Here is a 22,353-nt window from a genome sequence, read left to right on the forward strand (position 1 = left end):
AGATGATACCCTTCTACTAAAGATCTGATGGCAGCAAGTAAAAAGGCCATTGCAAAATACTGGCTGCAGAAAAACTGCCCCACTGCTAACCTCTTTATTAATACTGTTAAACACTTAACCTTCTGGAACAGATAACTTCTTCCATATGACTTCAAAAAGAACTGGGAGAAAACGATGGAGGAAATAGTGCATTTGTTTAGCCAACGAGACAGACTCCACATCGTCATTGTCTGTACCATATACACCGATCAGCCAAAACATTAGAACTACTATCAGGTGAAGTGAAGAACATTGATCATTTCATTACAATGCAATGTTCTGCTTGGAAACCTTTCATCCTGGCATTCACGTGGATGCCTCTTTACGCACTCCACCCACCTAAACATTGTCATAGACCAAGTATCCCCACTCTTCTCGGCAGTGCACCATGCCACACCACAAAAACTGCTCAGTAATGGTCCAAGGAGCGTGACAAAGAGCTTTAGGCGTCGACATAGCTTTCACATTCCCCAGATCCCAATCTGATCAAGCATCTGTGGGACAAACTGCTATCCCAGAGGTCCTTTGTCCAGGCCTCAACAGGTCAGAGCTAAGTCCGAACTCCGTTGAGCCTCTGACCTATGGAGGCATGGAGACAGGACCTCTGGGGGTGTCCTGTGTTGTCTGGCACCAAGGCATTGTTGACGGATCCTTTGAGTCCTGTGGGTTGTGAGGAAAGGTAGCGGCATGCCCAATGGATGTTCCATCGGATTGAGATCTGGGGAATCTGAAGGCCTTGAGCTGAGAAGTTTTTGTGGTGTGGCATGGAGCACTGTCCTGCTGGGGGCTACTGCCATCAGGGAGTGCTGTTGCCATGAGAGGGTGTATTGGTCTGTAATGTTGTTTGGGTGTCGAGTGGCATCTACATGAATGACAGGACCCAAGGTTCCTCAGACGAACATTGCACTGTAACAAGATGATCAATGTTACTCACTTCATCTGTCAGTGGCTTTAATGTTTTGGCTGATCGATGTATGACGCCTTACTTTGGTCTTTTGTTCCTGAACTTACTCACACTTTGAACGTGAAAAATGTTCGTAAATAAAAAGTATTTTTAAAAAAAGAAATGTCGTGCCTTAGCGATGCTTCTGAGTTGGAGGATATGAGTTCTTCCTCCACCACTGGGTGCAGCACACAGCCTGCTTATGATCCAGGTTTGATTGTTTTTACTATTTTAACTTGCACTCCATAAATCTCAGGTGTGCAGGCTCAGGAGTCTGCGTTGTGTCAAATAAATGTTTGTGTTATTTATTTATGTTGCGTCTTGATTCCAGAGAAACACTCTGTTTTTCTGCCTTGCACAGAGATGTGTGGTAAAATGACTGTAACTGGACTGATTGATGGAGTTCCCAGTGTGGTGGAGGGAGGAGAGGCAGAGCCTGTTGTGTATTAGTACTGCCCCCCAGTGGTTAATAGTGTAACAGCACGCTCTGTCAGGGTTGAAATATTGAACCAGCTCCCTCTGTTATAACTGAAGTGTTTAATACACACAGACAGGTGACATATATGTGTGTGTGTGTTTAGCTCATCAGAAAGTTGTATTCTGCAGTTTCTAAGTGTAGTTGTGATGTTTGTTTTTCTGTGTTTCAGTTGTACCGAGCGTCCGTGTTGTTTGAGACGATTCGTCATGAGACGCAGCACAGCACAGATTACAAGCTCACTCTGTTTGATCTGCAAACCAGCTCGTACCAGGCTCTCCAGAGAGTCCTCGTCAGCCTCGGTGAGCTGTCCTGTTGTTGTTGGTGTGAATCACTGCGCCTCACTTTGTCAGCGAGGTGTTCTCACCTTTCTTCTCGTTCACACTCTCTGTCTGTGCGCCTGTTAGCGACGCACAAATTATCACCTGATGTCTAAGTGCTAATTCAGACCTTCTGCTCCCCCGAATCTCCCGCTCCACTCCTTCATTATTCATCTACTGTGTTACGACTCAGGGCGGCACGATGAGGCGCTGGCCATAGCGGAGCGAGGGCGGACGCGTGCCTTCGCTGACCTCCTGGTCGAACGGCAGAAAGGGAGCCAGCAGGCGAGCGCTGACCCGTACATCCCAGTGACTGTGGAGCACATCCTGGAGACGGTCAACGGTCAGAGGGCCATGGTCCTCTACTACTCTCTGGCTGGAGGCTTCCTGTACAGCTGGCTGATATCTCCAGGGACAGGTACATACATACACACACACACACACACACACACACACACACACACACTTCTATATTCACCTTGTAAGTGAGGTTAAAAAACTAAACTGCAATAATTCAAGAGTCTGCATTTTCCTTTCATGCCACCATCAGGGCAAAACTTGAATTTGTTCAGAGGAAATATCAAATGTTCCACTTAACCCCGTAAATCAGTCCCCAGGTGGAAAGGGCTTAAACTTGTTAAAGGAGTAGTTCACCTAAATAAACTGTATATAGTACTCACCTGTAGACTCTGTGTGTTCCCAGACAAAGTTTTTGTATCGAATGGGTTTTAAGGAGAGCTGGTTACTTTTAAAACATATTCCTCTACAGATAACTGAATACCTGCCCTAAAAAGTAATCTGTAACATATTCCATTAGATTACTCGAACTAAGTAACTTATTCTAAATACTTTGGATTACCTTTGAGATATTTCAAAGTCATCCTGCTGAGCTCATTTCCCTGAGTCTTATATTTCCATGCCAGAAACACGGGACATTGTCCTGGCTGTGCATGACCTCATCCATTGTCCTGCAGCAGCTGCACTGAACACACTGTCTTTAAAATCTGTTTATAAGCAATGTGTCTTATATGAATTTTACACAGTGTTCTAGCAGCAAGTGAGCATTACTATTTGTCCACAAAATCAGTTACATATGCACTTCTGTTACGTCATTTAAACAAACCATGTGGTCTACCTATCAAACTGACTGGTGCAGAGTCGCAGGCTTTAAACTGTGGCCCTTTTTAAACAGGAGTTGTGCAAATCTGCAGGAAAGCCCAATCAGTCTTTTTTCAGCATTGGCAGTATAAAAACAAAATCGGGGAGTGCAGCAAAATGCCGCCTACCTACTTTTGTTTATACAGAATGTGCCTTTTTCGGGGCAATGGGGGGCGTGAGCAAGTAACAAAACGTGTAGCTCAGCGTGTGACGTAAACAGTGACGTGGGAGGGAAGCCGCGGCTGGTCAGTCCTTCGGCGATTCTCTCATAAGTCGGCCCGTTCTTCACCGTCCCCGTCATCTGACGGTTAATGGCCTCTTCGTTTGCGAGGACAAGGAGGGCGCGCAATTCCTTGTCTCCCCAGTTGCTCATCTTTACAGTGTCTGTCAGGTTTGTGTTTCCCTCTTGCTACTAGCTGCTCGCTAATTCCTGCTATCAGCTGTTTCCTGTTTATCCACCGCCAGTTGGTCACACGTGCGGCATCATCAACAGCTCCTCCTGTTGTGGAAGGCCGCCTTGGTCTGTTTAAACTGCCAATATGTCTACCCTACGAGGTGGAAAATTGGACACTTTGGATCAACTCGCCAATCCGGCTCTGTGTGTCTAAACGCTCGCAGCTGGCCGGCAAAACGGCCCAACATTCGCGAAAAAATCTGGCAGTGTAAAAGGGGCTTCTGTGTTGGTGTGAACCCTTACAGAGTCGTTGAGGTCACACATGAGGCTTACAGTCCGTTAGAAGTGAAGAAGCCTCTTGGATGAGAGGTGAAACATCTTCAAGAAACTCAAGCAAGTCCAGTTGCCTACGATGCAGCACTGAAGAGATATAAAGGATATATTATATATGATATGAATGATCTGATTATCATTGATGATCAAATATGCCTCCACATATTTGTGAGTTGTGTCTAAGCAGAGAGCAAGAGAGACAAGCGGACACAGAGACACAAAAGCAAACAAAGACAGATCTCTACATGTGACCAGAGAAGAGTAGAGGAGGAAAACTGATTGCTGACTGGTGCAGAGAAATGAGCTTCTGGGGTCTCAGTTATAAAACTGTGTGTAGGGTCCATACTAAGAATGTACATACGGACAAAAGCTAAAAAATGGCGTGCAGCAAAAAATATTCAGCAGTTTCTACAATCGTCCATGTCACCAACTTCCTGCCTCCAAAATGTTTGTCAGCATGGGTCAAAGTTTCTCCCATCAAGTCTGTTTTTATTTATCGCAACTTCTGCGTGGGAAGTGGCGTACACTCCTTAACACCATTCAATAGAAACCTTCGATAGACTGTAGAGATCTTCAGGATGTGAGTTTTTAGAATGAACTGTTCCTTTAACGTGGACGTGATTTCAGATTTCCTCTGCCATCGTTTCTAAAATAATAAAACCACAGATTGTGAATAATTCCTCTGAGAAAGTCTGCAGAGCTGCAGGCAGTGAAAGGTGTAGAGCAGGCCAGGTACCAGGAGTGTTCCAGGAGGGGTTGAGTTATATCACAATACGATTTAAAAAAAAAAACTGGAAGCCATTATTTTTATGATTTGGTTTGCCAACCTTTGTTGGCAGGAGGAAACTCCCCCGACACAGTGCAGTAACACAGCACAAACACACACTGAATAATAACAACAGCAACCTGCATACATAATGACACCAGGCTCAGTCCTCGCTGGAAACATCTACAGAGTCGTTCGCCACCAAGTGTTACAGTCTCAGCTGCACTCCTCAGTTTATCCTCTTCTTTCAGAGTCCAGTTTGACTGATGCGTCGTCAGCTTTGCTCAGATTTGCATTAAAATATCTGTAGTATGATTCCAGTAGTCCTGATACAGTCCTGGGATCTGTTGCATCTGTCGCATTGAGCATCCTTCAGTGACACTCTTCAGTCACAGCACCAGCTGCGCCACTTTCTCTGCTGCTTTGTTCCAGAACTGTCAGTGTCTACGCTGAATTTGATCATGTGGTCATGTAAACAGCATATTCCGTTTTTCCCATTTTCTGATTAAGGCATTTGGGATACGTCGGTATTACTCAGGCTTTAGGAACATTCCTTGGACGTGTACACAGTACTTTCAGAATATGCGTCTCAGTTGAAGTTTTTAACTGTAGTCTGCGACACACAGCCTCTTACTTGTTTACGGTCGGCTCTGTGAATTTGTGGGGCAGAGATACACACCCAAAAGAAAAGTCCAAATTTCTGGTCAACAGGACAAACACACCTGCTTTTAAACATCATGAAAGACTTGGATATCAACAGGTTTTTGGGTATGTTCAAATATCACAACAGCAACCTTTCCAAGAAGGTAGCTGAAGGAATGAAAGAGGGAGGCTGAGTTTGTACGGTGACGGTCCAACATGTCCGCCACCGTTGGAAAACTCTGGAAATTTTTATATAAAATGGCACAAGCGTCTTTAGCAGTTCAACTTTTCTGTTTTGATGTCATAAACAACATGTCGGGGCACGTTAATCAGAGTATGCATGGCTGCATGTGAACAGAAGTATTAATGGAATATTTATTTTTATCAGTCATATAAACAGCTTAGAAGGAATGTTGTCTTTTTTTGAAATGAGGACAAAAAACCAGAATATTTTATACACGTCAATGTCGTCAATGTCAGCCAGCTCTTTAAGTTTTTTGAAGATTGTTTTTTGGGGCAGGTCATGCCTGTATTTGACAGAGATAGCAGAGAGATACAGGAAATGTGGGAATCAAACCAGGGACTCATTGCTCGGGGCATTTGTGCCCATATAGTGTGTGCTCTAACCAATCGGATACTCGGTCAACTTATTCTCACAGAATGGTTGTATGATATTCTACAAATTTGCGCCCCGCAAATGACGTTACGTCCTTACAGAGGTTAGGTTAAGGGAAAGAAACATGGTGAGGATGTTGACTTCAGTTGTTCTTATATCTCAGACATGTTAGGATGTTTCATACCTTGACATGTTTCGGCGTAAACTTCCGCCTTCCTCGGAAGTGTCACTGTGACGCGTCTTTATCAGCTGATCTGTCACTTAGCCGATATTAGGAAGGCGTGACCGTCCTGAGACGGAAGTTTCCGCCGAAACATGTCAAGGTATGAAACATCCTAACATGTCTGAGATAAAAGAACAACTAAAGTCATTATCAGAAACTAAAGACATAATGAACACCACTGAACTATGGTGAGCACGTGACTGCTTCCTTGTTCACTGCCATCAGCAAACTGATCACGTCATCGCAGCCTTTCAAAATATGTGCAATGTGTATGATTTTGGGTGCATTACTTTACATAGGAAAACATACTAAAAGATTGTGAGAACACCCTGACTGTGTCTCCTCATGTTTCGGGGTTTTGAGGACCAAAAATATGAATATAATATCAATCAATCAATCAATCAATTTTATTTATAAAGCCCAATATCACAAATCACAATTTGCCTCACAGGGCTTTACAGCATACGACATCCCTCTGTCCTTATGACCCTCACAGCTGATCAGGAAAAACTCCCCAAAAAACCCTTTAACGGGGAAAAAACGGTAGAAACCTCAGGAAGAGCAACTGAGGAGGGATCCCTCTTCCAGGACGGACAGACGTGCAATAGATGTCGTACAGAACAGATCAACATGATAAATTAACAGTAATCCATATGACACAATGAGACAGAGAGAGAGAGAGAGAGAGAGAGAGAGAGAGAGACAGAGAGAGAGAGAGAGAGAGAGATGCAGGTAATGACAGTATCTTACAACAACATTAATGAAAGTAATAATATTATAGTTATAGTTCTGGCTACTGCGGTACAATATGTTGAAAGTATGTATTAATACCTGGCAGTATACATGTGTGACAATAATCATATGTGTATAATAACAGTAGAAGTATGACTAATGACTAATGATGGCAGCAGCAGCAGGAGGCATCTGGCAGGACCACGGCAGCAGCACAACCACACACGTCACGCTGTCCAGGCACCGCTGTGATATGAGTTAATCTGAGAGACAGTGGAGCACAAAGGCTCCGGAGAAGAAGCCGAGTTAGTGACATCCAGAATGGCCGAGTTAGCAAGATGCAGTAATAGAATACGAGAGAGAGAGAGAGAGAGAGAAGGAGAGAAGGTGCCCGGTGTATTATAGGGGGGTCCTCCGGCAGACTAGGCCTAAGTCAGCCTAACTAGGGGCTGGTACAGGACAAGCCTGAGCCAGCCCTAACTATAAGCTTTATCAAAGAGGAAAGTCTTAAGTCTAGTCTTAAATGTGGAGACGGTGTCTGCCTCCCGGACCGTAACAGGACGATGATTCCACCGGAGAGGAGCCTGATAGCTGAAGGCTCTGGCTCCTGATCTACTTTTGGAGACTTTAGGGACCACGAGTAACCCTGCGTTCTCAGAGCGCAGTGTTCTGGTGGGATAATAAGGCACTATGAGCTCTCTAAGATATGATGGAGCTTGACCATTTAGAGCTTTATAAGTTAACAATAGGATTTTAAATTCAGTTCTGGATTTTACAGGGAGCCAGTGCAGAGAAGCTAAAACAGGAGAGATATGATCGCGTTTCTTAGTTGCTGTTAGTACACGTGCTGCTGCATTCTGAATTAGCTGGAGAGTTTTTAAGGACTTAATAGAGCTACCTGATAATAGAGAGTTACAATAATCCAGCCTTGAGGTAACAAAAGCGTGGACCAATTTTTCTGCATCTTTTCGGGTCAAGATAGGCCTAATTTTCGCAATATTACGCAGATGAAAAAATGCAGTCCGTGAGGTTTGTTTTAAATGAGAATTAAAAGACAAATATCTATCCATCTATCTACACACTTCAGAGCCAAAAGCAAAACTTGAATGAAGCTGAGTGAATCCTGTCATTCACAACAACAAGAGCTCACTCTGTTTGGCTGCTTTACATTTGAAAAAGCAGTTGGTGGAACAAATTAAAATGTGTTTAAACAAAGGAAGAAGGATTTCACTGAGTCTGACTAAAAAAGAGGATGTTGAAAATGTTGCACAGTGCTGTCACAGCATGCACTGCAAAAAAAAAGGAAATAAAAAACACTTCAGTTTGACTGTTGAATGTGTTGTACTGCATTCATTTTATGCCCAAGAATATGTGAACATGTTTTGGGGGCTTGGAAAGGGCTCAAAAAGACCACCATCTTCAGGCAGAAGTGTCAACCATGTGTGCACATATCTCATAATCTAACTGTCATGACGTTTGAGGACATTTGGGCACTGGTTTTATTCACTTTTTGGCCTTAATGACCACAAGGTGTTTGTCCTCCTCAGGAGAGCTTCATATTTGTGGCGCCGACACTTTTGTTTTTGAAGGTTTCGCCAAACTGCAGCTTCTCAGATCCACTCGCTGCTCCGGCCTCAGACTGTCAACCTTGTTAATAATTAAGATGTTTCCCAAAATCTGCCCTGCATGCTGAGTGTGTACGCAGACTGTGTTTGACTGTGTTTGAACGAACAGCTTGAGAGTGGGAACAAACCCCACAGATCCCTGTGATCACCACACAGTTGACTCTTAATGCAGACAAATGAACACACCAACACACAGCACACTGATGTGCACGCACTAATTCACTCATGTCCTTCCAGGTATTGTCAAGTTTAACGAGGTGTATCTCGGAGAGTATGGAGTGGAGGAGTTCCACGATGGAGGTGGTGGTGGGAGCCCGCAGGGTGCAGGAGCAGGAGCAGGAGCAGGTGGAGGTCCTCTGACTCTGGAGCAGTACATCAGCAACGCTAGAGAGGCTCTTGGAGTGGACAGCCACTACAGCAGGTTTATACTCTTTCTTTGGTGCCACAGTCGACTCTGAGAGATGATGTGATTTGATTCTGTCATTAACAACTTATATATTATAAATATTTATGCATAAAGAATAGAATAAAACAAAATCAAAGGACCTGGAAATCCAAAAACTCCCTCATGATGGCGTTCTCAGGTCTACCTATCTATCATTCCGAGTTCTTTTGGGGCGTTCTTAGAGCCTTGATAAACTTCCTCCTGTCCAATAAGGCCTGTGTTGTCACAGTGAGCATGTAGAGCTCTCAGAGCAGCCTGTGTGGCTGCAGAAGTCTTGTTACTGTACATCATCACTCATTGAAACACGAAGGGAGGAGCGTGGGCAAAAGAAGATGAAGGAGCCACATGCTGCATGTCATCTGTCTTCCTTTGCTCCTGCTCTCTGCTGCCGTATTTCCTTACACTCAATTATCCTGCCAACAACTTCAGGCCTGGGCTGGCACCGCTGGACGACTGTGTAAATCACAACCATGTGTGGTGTCAGCAAATGTTCCCCCACACAAACTGCGTCCCAACTTTCTGTGGAAACCACTGCAGTGGGGTTTCTGTAGCCGGCAGCCATTCACTGTGTCTGTCGCCTGTGTGTGTGTGTGTGTGTGTGTGTTGAAGCCGTGGCCTCCGTTTATGTGTGGTGATTATGAATCCTGCTCATCCACGGCGTGAAAAGTATTTGCACATATGCAGCATTAAAATGTTTTCCGACCCAGCAGTGGAGCTTTACTGCCCTGCAGTATGTAGACGCTGCTACTTTAACACAAATCAAATCTCCGAGCTGTGAAAAGTGCAGCCAGAGGATTCCATAAAAAGTAATGGCGTCTGCTAATGGCAGATTCTGAGAGCCATCAGCCCAGCACATAGAGCCTGGCTCCTGTGATTAATCGCTGTGAAGAGACTCTTCATTCTCTTGAAGAGGTGTCACTGCCAGCAAACAGTAGACGTTAACTCTGTATCCTGTTTTAACCCGAGGAATTACAGCATTTCTTTGCGTGAGATTGTCTGATTTTTGAAGAAGAAAAAACACATTCTTCTTTTTGCAAACGAAATGTTGATTCATAAAGAAGTAAATGCACAAACTTCTGTCCCCCCCCGCTGGCAGTGAGAGTAATTACATGAACACTGTTGAAGCACTGTGATGATGTACACATGTAGGTCAGCTCGCCACACCTGTCCTGCGCCCAGGAGTGCATGCTACAAGTTTTTTTGTTTCATTTCGTTTCGTTGCGCTCATGCCTCCATTATAGTGTTATGTTTTCGGGTTGTCCGTCGGTCCATAGGTTGACTTGGACTCGAAGATGAACTGATTACATTTTGGTGGTCAAGGGTCAAAGTTCAAGGTTGCTGTGACCTTGCTTGCATCCATCTCATTCTCGTGAGTGTAATATCTCAATAATACCTTGAGAGAGTTTCTTCAAATTTGGCACAAACGTTGACTCGAAAATAAACTGATTCGATTTTGGTGGTCAAAGGTCAGGGTCAGGGTCACTATGACCTTCAGTCTGTCTCATTGTTGTCAATGTGATTTCTCAACAATACTTAAAGAGAGTTTCTTCAGATTTGGCACAAACATTTGCTCAAAAATAAACTGATTCGATTTTGGTGATCAAAGGTCAGGGTCAGAGTCACTGTGACCTTCAGTCTGTTTCATTGTTGTGAATGTGATTTCTCAAGAATACTCTGAGGGAATTTCTTCAGATTTGGCACAAACGTTTGCTCAAAAATAAACTGATTCGATTTTGGTGGGCAAAGGTCAAAGCTCAAGTCTATGTGACCTCATCTGTCTCATTCTCGTGAACGCAATATCTTAAGAACACCTTGAGAGTGTTTCTTCAAATTTGGCACAAGCGTTCACTTGGACTTGAAGACAAACTATTATATTTTGGTGGTCAAAGGTCAACGTCAGTGTGACCTTGTCTGTCTCATTGTTGTGAATGTGATTTCTCAAGAATACTTTGAGGGAATTTCTTCAGATTTGGCACAAATGTTTACTTGAAAATAAACTGATTTGATTTTGGTGGTCAAAGGTCAAAGCTCAAGTCTATGTGACCTCATCTGTCTCATTCTCGTGGCACAAACATTTACTCGAGAAAAAAAAACCTGATTCGATTTTGGTGCTTAAAAGTCAAAGCTCAAGTCTGTGTGACTTCATTTGTCTCATTCTCATGAACGTAATATCTCAATAATACCTTGAGAGAGTTTCTTCAAATTTGGCACAAACGTTGACTCGAAAATAAACTGATTCGATTTTGGTGGTCAAAGGTCAGGGTCAGGGTCACTGTGACCTTCAGTCTGTTTCATTGTTGTGATTGTGATTTCTCAAGAATACTTTGAGGGAGTTTGTTCAAATTTGGCACAAACATTTGCTCGAAAATAAACTGATTTGATTTTGGTGGTCAAAGGTCAAAGCTCAAGTCTATGTGACCTCATCTGTCTCATTCTCGTGAACGCAATATCTTAAGAACACCTTGAGAGAGTTTCTTCAAATTTGGCACAAACGTTCACTTGGACTTGAAGATGAACTGATTATATTTTGGTGGTCAAAGGTCAACGTCAGTGTGACCTTGTCTGTCTCATTGTTGTGAATGTGATTTCTCAAGAATACTTTGAGGGAATTTCTTCAGATTTGGCACAAATGTTTACTGGTGATGTCGGCCCACAGTGCTAACACACTCTGCCTGTGCGTCCGTCTTCTTCTCAGAGTTTGTTCCAGCAGTGAGACAGAGAGTGAAGCTGGAGACCTGTTGGAGCAGCAGTTTGAGGAGCTGAACAATAAACTGACCTCAGCCACCGACCCCACAGGCTACCTCCGCATGGTGTCCAGGAACAACCTCTTCAACAGGTGCGGCTTTGGTTCCAAGGTTTGATTCATATTTAGATGGTGGCGCAGCTGCAGGGAGGCCATGTCAGTCGGTCCGTCGCTTCATCACTATTAGATGACATGTAGTCCAGATATTCGTGTTCCCCAGAGAGTTAATCAAACTGACTTAAGTGATCCTCTGATTTTTTTTCTTTGGAGCCACCATTAGGTTAACATTTGTGGTTGTGAGTGAAATATCTCAACAAATATTGGATGAACACACACTTTTTGTCTTTTTTATATACTTTTCTTTTTATACTTTATATCTTATTATATACTTTTTATATTATTTATATACTTTTATTTTGTAGTTTTTATCTTGTTTCTATAATTTTATTTATATATGTTAAATTTTATTATTATTATTTTTAATTTAAATATTTTATTATTTATTTAATTTCTTATTCTGTTTATATTTTTTTTTCTTTTTCATCTTATTTATTTTTTATCATATTTATGTATATTTTATTCATATGTTCTTACCTCATTTGTAATTTTTTATCCTATTTATGTATCTATTTTAAATTTTATTTTTGTACATTTTATGTTATTTGTATACTGTTTATTTATGTAATTATTTATATATTTTCTACTTTATTTATATACTTTTTCACCTTAATTATTTATTTTTTTTATTTTATTTATTTTATATTTTATTCATATACTTTTACTTTTTCATCATTTTTATCCTCTTTATATATTTTTTAATTTATTTCTATACTTTTTATCTTATTTATTGCACTTTACATAGTTTGCTGGAATACAGTAAGATTGATCATGTTGCCTTAATTATTTGTATTTATTATTATTCTTTACACGGATGTTTATCTTATCTTTTTTAATTGTTCAACCGACCAAAAACCTGCAGAGCAAATGACATCACTGTTATTTTCAGCTGTACTTTGCTGTTAGTGTTAATTAGCAAATGTTAGCATGATAAGATTGTGAAGATTATATCTTCAAAACATTAGCATGTTATTATTGTCATTGTGAGTGTGTTAGCATCCAGCTCAAAGCACCACAGTGCATCAGTGCAGCCTCACAGAGCTGCTAACATGGCTGCACACTGTTGTATTTCATTGTTTTCACACTGTGTAACTGTGTATTTGTATCTGTGTGTGTGTGTGTGTGTGTGTGTGTGTGTGTGTAACAGGAGCTGTCAGAGCATGACGAGTCTGTACAGCGCCACAGTGTCTCCAGTGAAGGACAGCCCATCGTCTCCTCCTCTACGACCCAGTAACATCAGCAAACCTCCTCTACGAGCTCTGTACGACCTGCTCATAGCTCCGATGGAAGGGGTGTGTGCTTCATTAGACTACTTACTGTATTTCAGTTTAATTTATTAGACTCTGTTTTTTCAAACTGAATCTTTCTGTCTTCTTCCCCGTCCAGGGTCTGATGCACAGCAGTGGACCTGTCGGCCGACACAGACAGCTGGTGTTGGTGCTGGAGGGAGAATTGTACCTGATCCCGTTTGCCTTGCTCAAAGGCAGCTCCTCTAATGAGTACCTGTATGAGAGGTTCAGTCTCATCTCTGTTCCTTCTTTAGGCAGCCTGGGAGCCACAATCAGGGTAGGCACATCACATCTTTACAAAAGTTATATCACATAAAATAATTTAACAGTCAAAGGGGATTTTTTTTATACTTTATGCTGAGAATACACCAAGCAGTGACCAAGTGCAGCAAAGTGCAGCCAGACTAAAAGTTGGGAATAGTTTAACTTTTAGCAGCCAGATAACACCCATCAGTAATAAGGGTTCTGTGACTCCAGTGACATGTTAGCCTTTAAATAATACTTTAAATAATACTTTAATACTTTAACTTCATTTGCAGGGCTTTTACTTGTAGAGGAGTATTTTCACAGTGTGGTATTAGTTTTTATTTTAGCAAAGAATCTGAAAGCTTCTTCCACCACTGATAGAATCATGAAACACTACAAACATACTACGGCAACATGTAAACTATAATGAGGAGGATTCATTGATTCAACAAAACAAAAGTCCATCAATTTACAGATGCAATTAGAAAATTAAAGGACCATTGCAGTGTTTAAAGTAAAAATGACATCAGTATTCCTCATGCATTAATGTAAAAGCAGGATTTTAACGTTGTAGTTGGCTGAGGTGGAGCTCAGTTTAAAAACTGAACCCGAATATCCACAGATGCCTCCTTCTCCAGAAAACAAACACATCAGTTGACAGAATAAGGCAGTGTTTCTCCAGTATTGTGAGACATGTCAGAGACGGGCCACTCGCCCTGCATCTGCTAATGTGTGCTTTCTCTGATAACTTTTTATCCAGACATTCAGCAGGTTTTTACCGGGAGCTGAATTCTCCTCAGATGTCTCCTCCTCTCCAAAACAAACACACCAGGGGTCTCATTTATAAACATTGCGTCCGCACAAAACGAGGCCTGACAGAGGCGTACGCCACTTCCCACGCAAAAGTTGTGATCTATAAAAACAGACCTGATGGGAGAAACTTTGACCCATGCTCACAAACATTTTGGAGACGGGAAGTTGGCGACACAGATGGTGAGGTGGAAGCTGGATTGTAGAAACTGTGAATATTTTTTGGCGCTCGCCATTTTTGGCTTTTGTCCGTATGTACATTTTTAGTACAGATCCTACACACTGTTTTATAAATGAGACCCCAGGTGATTTAAACCAGTTAAACACTGAATAAAGCAGTTTCAAGAAAAAAAAACCCTTTGTCTTTCTGATGCTGCTCTTTGCAGAAGAGCTTCTAACTATAGTGGCCGATGCAAATACCCAAAACATGAAGGACCCTTTTTAGAGGCTGTGTTTAGAGCCATGTGTCTACTGTAGAAACATGGTGGTGTAACATGGTGATCTCTATAAACGAGGACCTGCTCCCTGTGTAGATATAAACAGCTCATTCTAAGGTTACAAAAACACAACAATTATTATTCTCAGGTGATTATACACTAAAGAAAACAGACTTCTTATATTACATCTTTCAATATATCCCCCTGAATCTGACACACTGGACCTTTAAACTGTAGAAAAATGTGAACTCGTATCTGACAGCCTGTGTTCACCCCACAGCCTCATCCTCGCCGCAGTGGTCCCTTACTTTGCTCAGACGGAGGTTCAGTGGCGGCAGTGGTCGGAGCTCCTCGCCTGCCCTCCTCTGTGATGGACCGCTGGTTGTGGGGCCCGTTACCTTCAGCCCAGGATGAAGCTCTGTGGCTGGGGGAGCAGCTGGGGTGTCATCCCCTCACTGGAGCGAACGCCACCAAGGAGCGTGTGCTCGCAGCTCTGAGTCAGGCAGAGTGCATTCACTTTGCCACACATATATCCTGGAAGCTCGCTGCTCTGGTTCTCGCCCCCAGCCAGGAGAGCGCCGGGGGGGAGGGGGCGGGCGGTCGACCCAGGGAGAAGTCACCGTGTGGGGGGTCGACGTCGGGAGAGACGGCAGGTCAGGATGGAAGGATGAAGAGTTTGTTCTCTAAGAGTCACAGCAGCCCGGAGAGACTCAGAGGAGCAGATGAGACGAGCGAGGACGGGGAGAGTGTGTGTGACATGGAGAGTGTGTGTGACAGTCCTCCGCTTCATGACTTCCTCCTCACAGCGGCTGATATCCTGGACCTGTGTTTGACCGTCAAACTGGTGGTGCTGAGGTACGACTGCTACACAGATTTAACGTTTCACAAAGCGAGTTTCGACCTGACCTCTGACTCTCTGTCACCTCAGGTTGTACCCAGAGTCCAGCAGCAGGGTGACGGCTGACGGGGTGGTGGGTCTGACCCGAGCCTTCCTGGCTGCAGGGGTCCAGTGTGTGTGCGTCTCTCTGTGGCCTGTACCAATAGCTGCCTCCAAACTCTTCACACACACCTTCTACACTGCTCTCCTCAACGGGACCAAAGCCAGCGCAGCTCTGACGGAGGCCATGAAGGCTCTGCAGAGCAGCAAGCACTTCTCACACCCCTCCAACTGGGCAGGTGAGCGAACACCAACGCACATTAAAGGAACACTTCATCGTCTAAATGACCATTTGTACATCAGTTACTCAGCTGTGATTAATGGTCATAACAGCAACTCCCACTCAAGAATACATGTGGTAATTATTGTGTGTAAACTGCCTGATATACAGCTGATATTATTCAGAATAAGGACAATTGATTATGATGATTGAGCTCCTATGAATTCATATCACAACAAGCTATGTGTTGTCCACAGTCTGTGAGACAGTTCAGGCAGTAAACCCAGGCTGTGTAGCCTCATCCAGCTTCACCTATCCAACATATCTGGCCATCAGAAACACCCAGCTGTTCCTCCTCTCTGCCAAAGCCCCGCCGCCCATTTCACCTCAAGTATCTCATGCTTTGGTATTTTGGCCCCACTAGCATCCACCAGCAGGCTGTGACTCCAGTCCTGGAAGGGGCGACGTCTGTTATCGTCACTCGCCAAACTCTTTCCTCTGTGTCAATGTGTGTGGTGTTTGTACCTGAGCTGAAATCACATGAAGCGCTGTCTGCATTTTGATCAGCTGTTTTACACATTAAAACACTCAAAGGCTGATACACAGTGCAGCTCTCAGTGTGATTTAGTTTCATACGACCAAGTAGCATTAAAAAAGTGTCATGTGTATCTTAAACTGAGATAGAAAGCCGACTGGATCTCAAAGTGAACTTTACCCAAATGTTCATTAACACATTAAAGGGATAGTGCACCCAAAAATGTAAATTCAGCCATTATCTACTCACCCATATGCCGAGGGAGGCTCAGGTGAAGTTTTAGAGTCCTCACATCACTTGCAGAGATCCAAGGGGAGAGGAGGTAGCAACACAACTCCACCTAATGGAGGCTGACGGCGCCCCAGATTCAAACGTCCAAAAACACATCATTGAAACCACAAAATATCTCCATACTGCTCGTCCGTAGTGATCCAAGTGTCCTGAAGGACGAGCAGTATGGAGATATTTTGTGGTTTCAATGATGTGTTTTTGGACGTTTGAATCTGGGGCGCCGTCAGCCTCCATTAGGTGGAGTTGTGTTGCTACCTCCTCTCCCCTTGGATCTCTGCAAGTGTCGTGAGGACTCGACCCCTGGCGAAGGCCGCAGCCCTCCACAGTAACAAATCATTCAGTCAACATCTCCAAAATTTACCTGACTCCTGTCTGACATCAGTGTGTGTGTGTGTTTTCCTTCAGGCTACATGCTGATTGGCAGTGACGTGAAGCTGAACAGCCCCATGTCTCTGGTGGGACAGGCCCTGGCAGAGATCCTGCAGTACCCAGAGAGAGCCAGAGATGCCCTCAGAGTGCTGCTGCACCTGGTGAGACAGGACGCTGATGGCAGCGTCTACCTGCTTGTTTTTGTCCACAGTAAATAAGATGATGTTTATGTGTGAGTGTCGGTGTTCTGTTTGTTTTGATCTTTGCCACAACCGTGCACCTGATACAGTGTTCAAGATGTGGAGCTGAGAATCTGGCACCTTTCAGCCTTCACAAGAGAATCAATATGAGGTGTGCAGATTCCTCCAGTGGGCTGAACTGGACTCTTTGATGGGCCGGTTCTGGCTTTCATGCTGTGTAACAAACCTGATCTAGAATAATGTACCTTAACCTATAAATAACACAAGAGACAACACACACGAGGAGTCACGTGAACTAACTGTGATACCTCATCATGCCTCTGCACCAGCGATAGCCATGGCCGTCTGTCCGTCTGTCCCATTCATGTGAATGAACAAATTTGGCACAAACGTCCACTTGGACTCAGCAATAAACTGATTAGATTTTGTTGATCATGGGTCAAAGGTCAAGACCACTGTGACCTCGTCTATCCTGTTCTCATGAACGTAATATCTCAGAAACATCCTTTCGAGAATTTCTTAATTCTCGAAAACAAAACACCCTTTGGGAATTTCTTCAAATTTGGCACAAACGTCCACTTGGACTCAACAATTAACTGATAAGATTTTGGTGGTCAAAAGTCAAAGGTGACTGTTTTTCTGTTTTGTTATCATGAACACGATATCTCAAGAACACCCAGAAAGAATTTTTATTTTATTTCCAGATTTGGCCCAAACGTGCATGTGGATTCAACAATGAACTAAAAGAATTAGGTGGTCAAAGGTCAAGGTCACAGTGACCCTGCATTCGTCTCACTCTTGTGAGTGCGATATCTCAAGAACACCCTGAGGGAATTTTTTTCAAATTTGGCACAAACGTCCACTTAAACTCAACAATAAACTGATAAGATTTTGGTGGTTATAAGTCAAAGGTCAAGGTCAGTGTTACTTGCAATGCGTCTCATTCTCGTGAACACAATATAACACACAATACATCACAGTGCTGGTTGTATAGATCTCCTGTGTGTGAAGCATCCATGTTTTCACAGACATGGATGGAGACTGTCAGAGACACTGGACTGGTGCATGAAGGCATACAGCAGTAAGGTGGTAATTCTAGTTTTACTTGAAGGGACCGCGACTATTAATTTGTTGACGGTTGATGAGATGGACCAATCAGCTCATGTTTAACACCAGACAGAAGGCCAGTGTTTGATCTGCGTCTCTTTCTCTCTACAGGTTGAGAAGTCTTTGCAGCGCATTCAGAGCGGCCAGTGTAACCCGATGTACACATCACAACAAAGCGTAGAGAACAAGGTGTGTGTGTGTGTGTGTGTGTGTGTGTGTGTGTGTGTGTGTGTGTGTGTTGCTCTTTCTATCTCTCTGTTTGTAAATGTCAGCCTCTGTGTCTCCTCTGCTCACATCCACATGTCCTCTCTCCTCTGGGTAAGGTCGGTGGGGTGCCCGGGTGGCAGGCCCTCCTGTCTGCGGTGGGTTTTCGGTTGGACTTCTCTGGTAGCGGTGCTGGTCTCCCTGCAGCGGTTTTCTTCCCCACCTCAGACCCTGGGGATCGACTGCAACAGTGCAGCACCACTCTGCAGTCTCTGCTGGGTGACAAAGCTTCTCCATTATTCAAAATGTCTCTCATGTCAATCACACTGATAGAATAACAAACTGTGTAGCCCCTCCAGGATCCAGAGTTCACACTGTGGTTTCATCATGCATGTGTCTCCAAACTCTGACCATATAAGTTGTATAAATAATCACTGATACTGAATTTATTTCATGCTAAAAGTAACAACCCTGTGTCTATCCTCAGGTCTCACTCCTCCAGCTCTGCAGGCTCTCTGTAAACTGGTCACAGTATCTGAGGCCGGAGAGCAGCTCATTCATAAGGTACTGTCATCATGTGTGGTAGTGACACAGTTACTCAGACCAGTGGTGGAAGAAGTATAAATAATAATAAACTTTATTTGTATTGCACCTTTCTTAAAGTTACAAGGTGCATGCACAAGGAATAAAAAATACAGTGACAATTAGCAGGAATAAAATGCCTTTTTATAAACACACGTTTTTAGAAGAGATTTTTTAATCGGGGCGCATAGATGGCAAAGGCCATGTCTCCCTTAGTCACAAGCCGAGTCCTAGGTATAACCAGTAGAGTCAAATTTGAGGACCTCAAATTACTGTCTGGCTTGTAGGGAATCAAAAGCTCAGTGATATAGCCAGGAGCTAGGTCATGGAGAGCTTTAAAAACGGTTTTCTTAATATGGGCCTCAAAACAAAGATTAGAATCAAATAAAACACCGAGATTTCTTGCAACATCTTTGACATTCACAGCCAGAGAGCCAAGACTGTTTTGGAAATGGGATCTGGAACTGAGGGGGCCAAAGAAAAGAACCTCTGATTTGTCAGTGTTGAGTTGAAGGACGTTTTGGGACATCCAACATTGGATGTCGACAAGACAGGCCGTGAGGGAAGCAAGACAACTGGGGTTAGAGGATTTAAGTGGAACATAAAGCTGGGTGTCGTCAGCGTAACAGTGAAACTGAATGTTGTGTTTGTGGATAACCTGACCAAGAGGGAGCATATATATTGAAAATAATAAAGGGCCAAGGATAGATCCTTGTGGGACACCACAGGAGAGACGGGCAGATGATGATGAGGCATTGCCAGTAATAATAATAATGATAAGTACTAAGATCCTTTACTTAGATAAAACTACCAGTACAGCAATTTAGAAGTATTCCGTTAAAGCTGAAGTAGTAAAAGTACTCACTGTGCAGTAAAGTGTCTCCTGTGATTGATCTCTGATTCTATGTTACATTATTAGTGTTGATACTGAAGCATCAATGTTAGCGCAAGGTGTTACTCATGTAGCTGCCCTATATGGAGACAGTTTGGACTACTTTATGTACAGTTAGCTAGTTTAGTCCGATCATTCCCAACCGAGGGGTCGGGCCCCTCCAAAGGGTCACCAGATAAATCTGACATGTCACATGATTATTTGGAGAGAAGAAGAAGAAGCATCTAAGTCCTGATACACAAATTTATTTTTAGTTTTAATCTTTGCTTTTTTTGTAAAGTATTGAATTCTTCGGGCCTTTGAACGGTTATTAAAATGACACAATCTGAGAAGTGTAGAGGGGATGGGGTTTTGATTATAGACCTCTGAAACATGACAAGGAGCCCCAACTAGACCTAGATTTTCTGTAAGAGGTCACAAGTCAAAAGGCTGGAAACTACTGCTTCAGACTTGACTGGAGCTGTGTGCCACATTGATATAGCAGCAAACCAATATTTGCTATGTAAAGATACAGTGGAGTAATGGCGTCATGAGCAGATAATGAAGCCACAGTCCCTCTGTGTGTGTTGTAATACAAGCCTCTCTGCTTGTCATGGTAGACGGTGTGGCTGTGCTTGCATGTTAGCGCACATGAGCCCTTGCGTGTGTCCCACTGGCTAGCTTATTACCACTGCTCTGCATTGCCCTCATATGGCACTTACAGCTGATAATGTAGTCCTGACCCATGGCATTGTTGCCAAAGCGTGGGCCCCACCCTACAGTTTCCCTCTGGTTAACACCATTATGTCTGTCAGCACTGTTGCTGTTGTTAGCACTGTTTATTGATTTAGCGCCACTGTTAGCTGCTAGCCATCAGCTCAGAAACCTCCATATTGAGAGCCTCGTGTAGACAAGCTGAATCAGATTCTGTCTCATTTGGTACCTTTAAATCGAACTCATTAGCTCATGGTTATGACATGGGAAGCTGCACACAAGTAATGGTAGCCGTTCAAGTGGTTAAAGGGATAGTGCACCCAAAAATGAAAATTCAGCCATTATCTACTCACCCATATGCCGAGGGAGGCTCAGGTGAAGTTTTAGAGTCCTCACATCACTTGCAGAGATCCAAGGGGAGAGGAGGTAGCAACACAACTCCACCTAATGGAGGCTGACGGCGCCCCAGATTCAAATGTCCAAAAACACATAATTGAAACCACAAAATATCTCCATACTGCTCGTCCGTAGTGATCCAAGTGTCCTGAAGCCCCAACATAAAAAGTTGTTTGGAAAAACCTCATTTGAACTCTGTTTTTAGCCTCATTGTAGCCTGTAGCTCTGACTGCCTCTCTGTGCACCGCGATCACGTGTGTGTGTGCTTGCGTGAGACCGTGACATGGACACCGCCTTCATGTGTGTCCACATGCTTTCACTGGTCTCGCGCGCAGAACACTTGAATGTGAACATTTTTTTGAGTCTTGCTTAGACAAACAGAGAAAAAAAGAAAAAAACGAAATTGGTCATGTGACCAGCAAGCATTTAAACACGCCTGAGAATGCTTAGGTCAGACCTGATGAGGTGAACCTGATGACGCTAAACGCGAAACGCGTTGTTCCCTTCATTAAATTTCGATAGTAAAGTCTATGTCAGTGTGCGGAGGATTTTTTTGCATATCTTATGACTTACGTTCCTGCTGCCTACCAGCACCTGATGATCTGTGGCTGTGCAAGGAGATTTCATTGATGACAATATATTATCTTACCATCCACCAAAAAAATTAATTTCCATGGCCTCTGTCATTTCTGAAATAGTCAGCCAACATGTCACAACCCATGAACTCAGAGCTTTCAGAAGATTTCCACGCACGATGTTGTGAATGCCATAAGATGGAGGCGTTGGTCTCGTAAACAAGGCAGAAAAATATTTGCTCTGAATGTTGCGTACAGCTCCTTTAACAATGCATGTATTTTATAGGATTATCTTTTGTTTAATGTAAAATTTTAACTTGAAAAATAACTTACATCTGCCACATAAATATAGTTGAGTAGAAGACAAGGAAAATAAAAGTGCAGTCCTTGAGTAAATGTAGTTAGTTATTTTCCACCACTGGTTCATATCAACATATTCACATGTGAGTGATGCATGCAAGGGCGTAGCTTTGGTTTTAGGAGTGTGTGACATGATGAACCAAAAGCAATCATTTATAGATACCTGGAATTTTTTGATAAATACTGTCGGTGCCTTTTTCCGTCCTGTGTAGCGTCTGCAGGTATTCCTTTCAGGCTGCTACAACCTTCACCACTAAAGTAGGGCAGCCTGTATGTAGCCTGAGAGGCGACCCCACGGCAAAAGAAGCCTGTAAAGCAGTGGCCTCCATTGGTAGCTGCTTGTCAAGGTTGTTGCTGTGATTGCACAGTGATAACTGACTCGGATGAGAGCTTCTCTCATCTGGATTTTCACAGCTGGAGAATAAGAGGTCAACACTCAGAGAGGTTTTAGTGCAAAAATCAATTCATAAAATCAAAGGAATGAACATTACGCCCTTGACTGCATGTGTGTTGTTGCCCTCACTGAGTGTGTATCTGACACGGTCATACATGGAGCATAATTAAAAGGACACACCACCACTCACTCATTTTTTATATCCAGCCACTGTTTATGTGTCAGTTACAGGGCCTCAGTAGTTA

General features: G+C 43.3%; 1 protein-coding gene across 1 annotated transcript in view; it reads left to right on the top strand.

Annotated features, from left to right (window-relative positions):
• ttc28 (tetratricopeptide repeat domain 28) overlaps nucleotides 1-22,353 on the top strand; it is a 215,064-nt gene that overhangs the window by 187,188 nt on the left and 5,523 nt on the right. The window contains exons 19-30 of the mRNA XM_049604503.1: nucleotides 1,630-1,759; nucleotides 1,971-2,195; nucleotides 8,504-8,687; nucleotides 11,407-11,547; nucleotides 12,719-12,863; nucleotides 12,958-13,137; nucleotides 14,634-15,208; nucleotides 15,282-15,529; nucleotides 16,742-16,866; nucleotides 18,124-18,201; nucleotides 18,336-18,495; nucleotides 18,704-18,780. Coding sequence (XP_049460460.1) covers nucleotides 1,630-1,759; nucleotides 1,971-2,195; nucleotides 8,504-8,687; nucleotides 11,407-11,547; nucleotides 12,719-12,863; nucleotides 12,958-13,137; nucleotides 14,634-15,208; nucleotides 15,282-15,529; nucleotides 16,742-16,866; nucleotides 18,124-18,201; nucleotides 18,336-18,495; nucleotides 18,704-18,780 — 2,268 coding nt within the window. The remainder of the gene's footprint in view (nucleotides 1-1,629; nucleotides 1,760-1,970; nucleotides 2,196-8,503; nucleotides 8,688-11,406; nucleotides 11,548-12,718; nucleotides 12,864-12,957; nucleotides 13,138-14,633; nucleotides 15,209-15,281; nucleotides 15,530-16,741; nucleotides 16,867-18,123; nucleotides 18,202-18,335; nucleotides 18,496-18,703; nucleotides 18,781-22,353) is intronic.

This window comes from Epinephelus fuscoguttatus, linkage group LG18 (assembly GCF_011397635.1).
Source record: "Epinephelus fuscoguttatus linkage group LG18, E.fuscoguttatus.final_Chr_v1".
Classification (NCBI taxonomy): Eukaryota; Metazoa; Chordata; class Actinopteri; order Perciformes; family Serranidae; genus Epinephelus; species Epinephelus fuscoguttatus.